This window comes from Trichosurus vulpecula, chromosome 5 (genome assembly GCF_011100635.1).
Source record: "Trichosurus vulpecula isolate mTriVul1 chromosome 5, mTriVul1.pri, whole genome shotgun sequence".
In the NCBI taxonomy this organism is placed as follows: Eukaryota; Metazoa; Chordata; class Mammalia; order Diprotodontia; family Phalangeridae; genus Trichosurus; species Trichosurus vulpecula.
In genome coordinates this window covers 38,991,793-39,002,613 of record NC_050577.1, presented here as the reverse complement: position 1 = coordinate 39,002,613, position 10,821 = coordinate 38,991,793, and the positions used below count along the sequence as shown (strand labels likewise).

The window sequence follows — 10,821 nt, the reverse complement described above, 5'->3', positions numbered from 1 at the left end:
CTAGCAGGTGTTTGATCCAGATTGTCCTGCAAGTATATATCTGAGGTAGCACTCGAACCCAGGCTTTTGGGCTTCCAAGGCCAGTCTGTTCTCATAGGTATAAAGTAAGCCCTCGATAGTTGCTCAGTAATTGACTAACTCTTCACAAGAGGCAGGCATTCCACGTTCATGTTTTCATCGTGGTTATATTTCCCTTTTCAAATGAGCAAGCTAAACTACAAAGAAATGACGGGTTTTACTGAGATTGTAGTTACTGGCGGCAGCAGGTCTAGAATTCAGCTCTCCCAATTCCAGCCCATTCTCTTTTCCCTAGAGGACACTGCCGAGGGTAGGAATGGGACCCAAAGGGGAAGGGGAAGTAGCCGAACAAGGAGTTGTCTCTGACAGAAATGCCGGCCCACATGCTGCTTGGCTGAAATGGATTCTCTGCCAGAGTTCAAGCCAGACTTCAGGGATAGTTTAATCACAATGTCAGACTGCCTAGGGGGCACTGAATGGGTGGCCCAAAGGGCAGGAGTTTATGGATGAAAATGCTCTTAAAAAGCAGTTTGTGGCTGGATGGCCCCTAAGAATGGGCTGATGAAAAAGCTCAAAACGTGCGCCCCATGTGATCTTTTATCTGTACCTCTGCCTTGCCCGAGACAAGGTACTATCTTGTAAGTAACTAGGTCCTGTCAATTTTCATAAGCACAGTCTCTCTCTATTTAAAGCTGTCTATTCCAGCCCCCTAATTTGGGGCTACCAGGCAGAAGGACCATGGAAAAATATCTAATTTGTAGAAACGTGATCCTACCAAGGGTATGAAGGACAGTGTTTGTTCTTCAGCACTCACCACAGTATCTTAGGTACAGCATGTGCTCAATAAGTGTTTGTGCAACCAGACGGGATCTGGTGCATCTGCTCTGTTCACTCGACTCTCCTTTCCAGTCACCTCTGACTTCCTTCTCCAAACCCATGGTCAAGGAAGCACAGTGTATTCAAGACTATTTGGGGGAAGGGGGGCGGGGTGAGAAGATGCTTTTCTCATGAAATTTAAAAAGGTGCCCAGAGGTTGCTTAGGAACAGATAGCTTTGTGCTCCCCCTGGACCAAGGGTGATGAAGACTGGATCCTTGCTTCCCCCTCCCTCTACCCTTTTTGATGCTGTCTGCTCCCAGGAAGAACTAACTTTTGCTGTCAAGTAATTGTAGCTCTCTGAGGACAGACAAAAGGAGACTTTCCCAAACCCCTTTTGCATTCACTCAACAATGCATCATTTTATCCCTACCCTGGGAGATAGGTCTCACAAGTCAGATAGCCAAAGTCCCTTCCATCACAGTCTTCCACACCTTCGTGTCGATAACCATCTCCACAATATGCTCGATGACATCCTGGATGGACACAAGAAGGCAGTGACACTAAGGTTACGGCTAATTGTGGACACTGGCCTTGGATCACACAAGTGTTTATTTGTGAAGATGCTGTGCTAAGAGGTCTTTCCCAGGCAGCAGGAAGCAATTTGGCATCTACAGTGCCTTGTGTATTGAGATCCATCGATGGGCTGTGTTGACTATCAATCTCTCTGTATGAAATTGAGAGACTGGGACAAGCCAAGCAGTATTCTAAGAGACCCTAGTAATTTGCAGGGGGGTTCTGCAGTTTAAGCAAGTGTAAGTTGTTAGAAGGTACGGTCCACTCATGTCTTTAGAAGGAAAGATCTAGCTTATGGACCATCCAGACCCTTATTTACTAGTCCCTCCCCTGCCCCTAGCCATTTCATTGCTCATCAGTATCTCTACTGATAAAGAAAGCCCACAGAACTTAGATCTACCTGTTTGGAGGAGGCTCTGGCAAACACATTCTCCCCACCCCTTGAAGAAAAGTCCCTTCCCCAATGATTAAATAAGACCCTTCATTTTACTCCTAAAAGTATTTGGAGACCAGCTCATGATTCTAAAGGAAAGGAGGCTAACCCCCAAGCCCATTCTTAATTCACTGCACTGATTTCCCCATACCTCTCCCTCTCTCCCCTCCCCTCCCTTTCTGAACTTGGAGCCGCTTCTAATTATGACTAGACTGAGCCTAAAGGAATCCTGGATTGCGTTCGCTCGGCCAATCACTCACTTATGCAGTCGTCAGCCACCATGTTGTTGCCATCATCACACTCCTCCCCCGGTTGTAGGATCCCATCTCCACAAGAGCTGCCATGGTCTACAGGGTAATCCACAGGATAGAAAGGGGTAAGCTATCCAAACAAATACACAATAATTACCGGGAGGGGACAACAGACGCCCCGAGGAACAAGAAAGAAAACATTTGAGTTTGGAGATAAAGACACTCTGGAGGGAGGTACCAGAGAAACACTAGCAAGGGGGCCATGGGATTCCCCACGCCATTGAAGTTGCCTCCATTCGGGGATAAAAGCAGTTTTCCATTTGTTCCTTTTCTGTAGACTCTTCCCTGACTTGGAGCAGAGGTTCTTAACCTGGTCTCTGTGAACTTGTTTTCATTTTAGTATTTTAATGATTGTTTCAATATAATTGATTTCCTTTGTAATCTATGCACTTTGTTTTCTGCATTTAAAAACATGATTCTGAAAAGAGATCATAGGCTTCACTAGACTGTCAAAGGAGCCCTTGGAACCAAAAAGGCCAAGGACCCCTGGCTCAGAGGGACTCTGATGACCTGGATCAAGAATCAGGAAGCCCAGGGTTCAGTTCCTGAGGTAGTTCAGTCTATGCTCATAGTCCTCATATGATGGGTTATTCACATTCATGGAGGATCTACAAAGATGTGATCTTCCTGTCCTGGCTATGTGAATGTGGGCCAGTCATCTAACCTCACTGGGCTACAGTCTCCTCGTCTCTAAAATGGGCATGATATGGGGAGGGGCTGAGAGAGGGAGAGAATTTGGAAGTGAAAATAATATTGAATTAAAGAAAACCAAATGAGTATCATACTACCTACACAGGAGGTGCCTCACAGGCTTGAGGAGATCACAAACCTTGAAGCATTCTGGGTGTTGGACAAGTGTGACCTCAGCCACTGAATACACTGAAGCTAGTCCAGCATTAAAGAGGTTAGTGTGGAGCTGGCAAACATGGCCTCTGGGAAACCTCCACCTGGAGCTCACCGATAGGCTTTTGTTCAAAAACATGGTGAAGAAGCGTCAAGAGAGAAGTGAGGGAGTGTGTTGGATGATGGGAGCCAAGGGCCTGCTTCCTGTCCTCCTGGGAGCAGGAGAAGAACATGGGCCAAACCCTGGGATCTCCTGATTTCATTAAGGCTCTAAGAGTGGATTACCTGGATGGGGAGCCAGCCAACACTGTCCTTGAAATAGAGAGCTCTCTGGTCTTTACGAAAAGCGATTGCGTTTCGGGTGCTCAGCCGCTCCAGCTCCTCCCCATTGTTCACCACAAAAATCTGTCCAAAGAAGAGGTCAGTGAGGACTCCAGCCAGTGGTTCTCTAGAGCAGAGAGCAGGGCTTGCATGGGATGGCTGGGAAGAAAACAAAATCCCTAGCCCATGGCCTTGGATCAACGGATCCCAGGAGCTTTATCTGGGCTTTGAGTCTTCACTCTAAAAGTCCATAACAGATGAAATGACTCATTTAGAAGGCTCTCCACTGGGGAAATCTGACGAGGGTGCCGGGGAACGAACGTTAGAGGACTTGACACATGTGCACCATCAGCCACTGGCATCACACAAAGCAGCCTTACCACAGGCACTCTGGGGTAGTTCGGTCCATGCTCATAGTCCTCATATGATGGGTTATTCATATTCATGGAAGATCTACAAAGACATCTTCCTGGAGGCCCAGGAGGTCCTCTTTCCCCTTTGGGTCCAATTACAGATTGTCCTGGGAAACAAAATACCAGACCGCCGTGTTTTATGGCAAAAGCCCAAAAAGCCAATTCCTGGAAAAGGAGCGCTACATTTTCAACAGAATGGTTAATGATAGTGGGCACTGATACACATGCTCTCTCATTTAATCCTTACAACAACCCTAAGGAGGAAGGCATTATTAGCTCCATTTTTACAAATGGGGAAACTGAGGCAAAGAGCGATTAAGTGACTTGCCCAGGGTCACAAAGCTAGTAAATGCCTGAGGCTAGATTTGAACTCAGGTCTTCTCAATTCTAGGCTCAGTGCTCTATCCATTTTGCCACCCAGCTGACAATAGTTAAAATGGAAAGAACTTTGGAGGTTGCTTGAGTTCAGGATGAACCTGAGGGAGAGTGATTTTAAATATGGTTTTATTTTTTAAGTATTTAGAAAAAAAATGAAGCCAGGAAGACTTTGGTTTAAATTCCACCTCTGACGTGCTGGCTGTGGGGCCCCAGGCACGTCATGGCACCTCAGTGTTCTAGGCAACTCTCTAAGACTGAGCTGCAGAGAAGGTGGCAACCTATATTGGTGGAGGGAGTTTCCTCACTCAGAAGTTCCCTATACCAGTGAAATCACAAATACCGTCCCTATTCCTGTTCCTATCCCTTAGGCTCAATCAAGCAAACAACATTTATAAAGTTCCTACTATGTGCCAGCAGCATGCTAAGTGCTGGGAAATGGGTTTCCGTCTAGATCCCATCTACATTACAGAAATCTGACAAAGGAGTTTCAAGAGATGGATTTCTTTACTTTAATGAGGAGGAAATGGTGTTTTTTGCAAATAACCAGGCCATTGTCCCTGATATGAGGTAAGACATAATATCACAAAATCCCCAAGTGGTTTGAGTGTGACTCTGGGACCCCAAAGGCTGGGCCAGCAGAAGACAGGGCTGACAGATCCCCCCAAGCTGGAAAAGCTAGGAGGGTAATGCCAACAACAGGCAGGGCCTGAGGCATCCGAGGACCAGCCTAGCCAACTGCCCTCCAGGTGACAGAGTCATTGGTGTGGCAGCCCATGAAACAAAATAAAATATGAAGTATCCCCGAGTCCTCATCTGCACCATGCAGAAGAGGGGGCACGGATGATCACTCCATCATTAGGCCATTACTACATGTGGACTGCTTGCATTCTCCAGGTTAGATCTTGGTTCAGCAGTTTTTATAATCTAAGAGGAACTGAGCCACACCAACTCTGACATTCTCATTATAAATGAAAACTAGAGGACAGAAGGAGAGACAGCCAAGTGGACATGTGTCTTTGGGGAGACCAGGAGGTGGTGAGATCTAAACACAACAAGAAACATAACACGAGACACGTGTTCACCTCTCTTTGCTGGAAAATGAGCGAGAGGACCACCATGAAGCTGCTGCTAGCTCATGGGCAGACATTTGTCACCAAGGATGAAGAATTCAGTTCAATGCCACATGTATTAAGGCATTGTGGGTACAAAGACCAAAACACAGCCATCTCTGTCCTCAAGGACCTTCCATTCCACCGGAGGGATCCATTATGCATACAGCTAACATTTCAGGAGAGAGAAGGTGCTAACAACTGGGGCAATGGGGGGCGGGGCTCTGGGAAGCCTTCCTGTACAGGAGGTGCCTTAATGGAACTTCTAGGAAGCCGGGATGCTAAGGGTTGGAGATGAGCTGGGGTGCATTCTAGGCCTACAAAAGCATGGAGAGTGGAGGTGGCAAGGTGGGTCCAGAAAACAGCCAGGTCCTCTCCCATCATGGCCAGCAGTCACGGCTTCACCAACATCATTGCTGTGGGAGCCCCGGGGAACAGAGTTGCATACAAGGAGAACCTGACCCCAAGTGGCTTTGTTCAGTCCAGAGACCACTTCCCATCCTTCCCTGCTCATGGCAATGGTCACATGATCCTAAAGCCCAGTCCCTCTAGCATCCATGGAGTAGAGTGGGTGGGCCAGGTGGAGGGGAAGGGCTCATAGCCAGCAGCTGCTCCTTACCTGAAGCTGGTGCTCCTGGGGGGCCAAGTTTGCCGGGAGGTCCAGGGAGGCCAGGCGGACCCGTCACTCCAGGGTCACCCTTTTGTCCCTGGCAGAGAGGAAAGTGTGACCTGTTAGGATGGTTGGGGCTGTCTTCCACATTAGCAGAAGTCGACACTCCTAACCACACAAAGTCTCAGATTTACTCCCAGAACAAGAGAATACAATTTACAGCATGAAACTGTGAGAAGTCAAAGGTGAGAAAGGCTTCGGGGTCAGATAAGAAGGTAATAGGTTAAAGACTCTAGTTCATTTTATTGAATGAGAACAAAAAGGGAGAAGTTTGGGGAAGCTACGTCCTGGGAGGCTGTTCCTTCTTACTGGTCACTGTGAGCTTTCAATGTCCTCCTTTGCCACAGTCCCCTCCAACCAATGTGTAACATCACCCTTAACATCTGGGTAGCACAGTAGACAAACATTGGACCTGGAGTCAGGAAGACCTGAATTAAAATCCAGCCTCAGACCTTGGGCAAGTCACTTAACCTCAGTTTGCCTCAGTTTCCTCATCTGTAAAAAGGGGATAATAGCAGCACCTACCTCAAGAGGGTACTGTGAGGGTCAAATGAGGTAATATTTGTAAAGCACTTAGTGCAGTGCCTAGCGCACAGCAGGTGCCGTATGAAGGCTTTTGTTTCTTGACTCCCTGTCTCTCCCTCCTTTCCCAACGAAGCAACACGAATGAAACACCCAGACCATGGTGTTATGTGCTCACAGGGCAGGAGTCCAAGGATGGCTTCGTGGGGGGCGAGACTCAGATGGGTAAAGAGGAGGAGGGAGACGAGGACTCCCATGGAGGAGATCTGGCCTCTCCACTCTAACGGGAGGATGTGATTATCCTTCTGCTGCAGATGCTGGTTGTCACCTCTGGTTTTGGGGGGGGGGGCAGGTGGTGGGAGGACAAGGTCTTCTTCATCAACGTATCCTGGGCATTCCTTTCGCTCATCTAGAACCCAGTGCCTTGGGGCAGTGGCCGGAGCACAAGACAGTGTCCCATGACCTTGGTCAGCTTTGGCTCTGCTGCCTAATGGCCCTGAGTATGATAATCCCTGCCCAGCCCCCCTCACAGGGTCACTGAGAGGTTCAAATGAAATAACATATGTTAAAGTGTTTTTGTGGGTTGGGGGAAGAACCCCAGCCTCAATGGCAAAAGAACAAGACTGCTCTCTGAGCCTCAGTAATCTCATCTGTAAAGGAAAGTTAACCAGACTGGCACGACCTCAAAGATATGTGTGAGGAAGAATGCTTGACAAACCCAAAGAGCTAAACACTAAAGTCCAAAAAGTCCAACTCTGGACCCATGGGAGAAGGAAGTGAGGACCAGAGCCTGGGCTTATCGAAAACCTCCAAGTTCTAGCTTAAATGCCTCATGTTCCCCTCTGTCACCCACTCAAGGAGAAGAAAGAGCAGGGATTTTGCCACAAAGGCTCAAGGGAAAAATAAACCAAACCAACAATCAAATAACCAGTAAAGGCCGTGGCTTATACAACAAAACAACCAATTCAACCTATGGTGCTCACTGGGGCATGTGTAGACATGGTCCATTTACTGATTTCCCAAAGTCCTCTCCATGCCCTCCTACTTGACCAAAGAAGAAACTTCGACAAACCTCACATTAAAGTGTCCACCATGGTAAGGATGGCCATGCACACACGGCAGGCACTGCTGCTTAATATTCGAATGAATGAACGTTGATGCTACACAGACTGATGAATCACTTTATAGGGGTAAGGACGCGTGTAATGTCAATTCCTAGTCCCAGTTTAGTTGCTTTACAAACCTGGATTTTCCCACTTTCCTATCAGGGAAGAGACAATTATTATTACAATAACACCGAATCCCAAAAAGGCCCATGCATCATGGAGTCCTGGCTCCATTTTGTTTCTGGCTGCTCTCCTCTGCTCTAGGAATGATTTTGCCAAGTACTGGCACCTTGGCCTTGTGTCCAGAGACTGTGATCTGGTGATTGAAAAGAGCTGGGTTCACTCCCTGTAGCACCAGGGCTGAGCACTCCGCTATGCACTAATTACTCTAGGGTCTAAGCAGGACAGTGATTTATGCCCTCAGCACCTCTGGCCTGGATTCTGTCCCTACAAGTCTCCTTTGGCAGGCTTGCCCTCTTGGTGAAATACAATCTCCTCTCTAGCCGAGAAGCAGCCCCTTGTCAGGGCCCTTTTCCCATCAGGCCTGGAAGGTATGACATTCCTCCTTGTGGACGTGGCTCCTTCTTTGGTCTTCACTGGCCTGTTTCAAGTCTCTGGCAGGGGTATTTTGGAGTTTGGGTTTTTTTAAATCTGGGGGCGGCATGACAGCGACATTGGAGGTCCCAACTCAATCCTACTCTGAAGAGCTGAAGTATTCAATGAGATCACCAAGACGGATTGCGTATGAAAGGAAATCACACCTTCTTAATATAGCTGCTTGGGGCTTTTTTTAGTCAGAAATATGAGCTGGATCCCAGGACGGGAAGCAAGGCCTGGGTTGCTGGCTGTCACCCCTGATTCTTACACAAACAGCCACTGACTATGGCTTCTCAGTTAGATAACAAGGAATGCCTCAGTGAACAGCATTCATGTTACCTAAAAAAAACTATTTTCCTGGGAAGACGTGACAAACGATTAGGTGCTACCTCCAGGAGGTTATAAATTCTCTCTGGATTGCCTCCCTTTGACCAAGAGCTGGTAGACTCTGGGTGCAGAATAAAGCACATGTTTTTGGACAAGGCCAATGAGAGAATTTGTTTTGTTTGATTCTGCATATTTGTTACAAGGGTTCCTCCCCCACCCCCAAAACACTAGAAGATGGAAGGGAAAGAAAATAGATTTTTGATAATTGAAAAATTAAAACAATCTTTTAAAGACTCTTTCCCCAGAAGATTACAAGAACCAGGTCACCTTCTAGCCTGAAAGCAAGAGGCTGAATTACATGACTTTCGGTTTTTGTTTTTCTCAGAATCTGTGGTTTCTTCAGTGTAGGGACCTCACTGATTTGAAAGTTTCCTCCCCCTGTGCAGACTGGCAGCTCTCGGGGGACTTGGGGAGTGTTGCCAAGGGCAATAAGAAGCTCACTGATCACACACAGGCAGGACTAGAACCCAGCCTTCCATGGCTCTAGGGTGCCCAGAACCCATCTATCAGCTGTATGGTTTTCTATATGAGGTAAACTGCCAACAACCAGCCTTTCTTTTTTTGGATTTCTCAGAGCAAGCAAATGTGATCTTGAAATCTCACAGCTACTCATGTGCCCATGGAAATAAGAGCCCCCAAGAATCTTCCCTGCCCCCTTCCATCCTGCTCTGAAGCTTGGCTAATCAGCCTGCTGCCACCTGGGGAGGGGAAGTGGGCTGCGGGGCACACTTGGGTTGATAAGGACCTTTCCTGGAAACCATTATTTAATTTGACTCGTTTATCTGGCTTTCTAGTGCTCCCTCTCCTTTTGATGCAGCTTTTAAAGGGGCAGTAAACTTGGAGGGAGGCATGGTGGCTCAGTGGACAGAGTGCTGGACCTGGAATCAGGAAGCTCATCTTGAATTCAAATCTGGCTCAGACACTTACTAGTTGTGTGACCCTGGGCAAGTCACTTAACCTCTGTTTGCCTTAATCCCCTGGAGAAAGCAACAGCAAATCACTCTAGTATACTTTACCAAGAAAACCCCATAGACAGCATGGTCCGCGGGGTCACGAAGAGTCAGACACAACTGAACAACAACCACAACAAAGCTGGAGCCTCAAGAGAAAGGGTACCATGAGATACTGCATGGTGTGGTGGAATGAGCATGCCAGGGAAGGGGGCCTGGGTTTGAATCCTGACTTTGTTCCTTTCTCCCCGGGTCACCTTGGGCAGATCACTGAAACTCTCTGGGCCTCAATTTCTTTATCTGTTAAATGAAGGGGCTGAACTCGACCTCTGGAGTCCTTCCAGACCTACATCTGTCACCCTGCGATCATCTTATCTCAGGAGGTGGTCTTCACACAAGGGTCACAACCATCGTTTAAGGAGCCAGAACATCAAACTGATACACACTAACTCCCTGAACCACCACCAACTTCACTGACAATTATTAGACACCTACTGTGTTGATGGAATCCTAATGAAGCTACCCCCAGCCTCAATATTCTAACTTCCTTATGGGTCCCACTGAATATCAGGCATACATCCTGATTTAACCACACCCCAGGCCCCCAGACTCAATCACAGGCCTCACTGGACAGTAGGCCCACTGCCCCTAGTGAGCCGCTGCCCCCAGATCCAATTCACATGTTTGAACATGTGTGTCCTTACACACAACTACAATCACTGCATCCATTTTAACCTGAGACAGGACCACAAGCCCTACCCATCCGTCTCGACCAGACAGGACCACAATAGCTAGCCAATCGGAGAGCAGCACAACCAGGGGGTTTAACCACCAGGAGGGACCCTCAACAAGCCCCTCCTGCCTTTTTAACATTCATAAATTCTGTCGTATAATCAGCATCATTACACTATAAAATTGCCTGTGTTGTCTTCACTCATTTGCTGGTGCCTCTTGGAACTCAGCCCACTGGAGGCATCATTCCCAATAAATGCCTATACTTGGATTAGAGGTGGTCTGACTTGGAATTCTTTGAGACAGGGCCGCCACAGCACACCATGAAACCACAACAGTGCACAGGGGCAGCTAGTGGGCGCCATAGCTTGTAGAGTGCTGGGCCTGGAGTCAGGAAGACTCATCTTCCTAAGTTCAAATCCAGCCTCAGACACTTACTAGCTGTATGACTCTGGGAAAGTCACTTTACCCTGTCTGCCTCAGTTTCCTCATCTGTAAAATGAGCTGGAGAAGGAAATGGCAAACTACTCCAGTGTCTCTGCCAAGGCAACCCCAACTGTGGTCACAAAGAGTCAGAAATGACTGAAAAACAAAACAACAACATCGTGTGCGTGCAGCAAGGGTTCTTTGGTGCCTCCGG

At 47.6% G+C, this 10,821-nt stretch overlaps 1 protein-coding gene across 1 annotated transcript in view; it reads right to left on the bottom strand.

The window, feature by feature from the left end:
• Positions 1-10,821, bottom strand: part of COLQ (collagen like tail subunit of asymmetric acetylcholinesterase) — a 46,695-nt gene that overhangs the window by 32,892 nt on the left and 2,982 nt on the right. The window contains exons 2-6 of the mRNA XM_036760488.1: positions 5,837-5,995; positions 3,698-3,837; positions 3,282-3,401; positions 2,103-2,223; positions 1,267-1,369 (exon numbers count right to left, since the gene is read on the bottom strand). Of these exons, the coding sequence (XP_036616383.1) occupies positions 1,267-1,369; positions 2,103-2,223; positions 3,282-3,401; positions 3,698-3,837; positions 5,837-5,995 (643 nt within the window). The remainder of the gene's footprint in view (positions 1-1,266; positions 1,370-2,102; positions 2,224-3,281; positions 3,402-3,697; positions 3,838-5,836; positions 5,996-10,821) is intronic.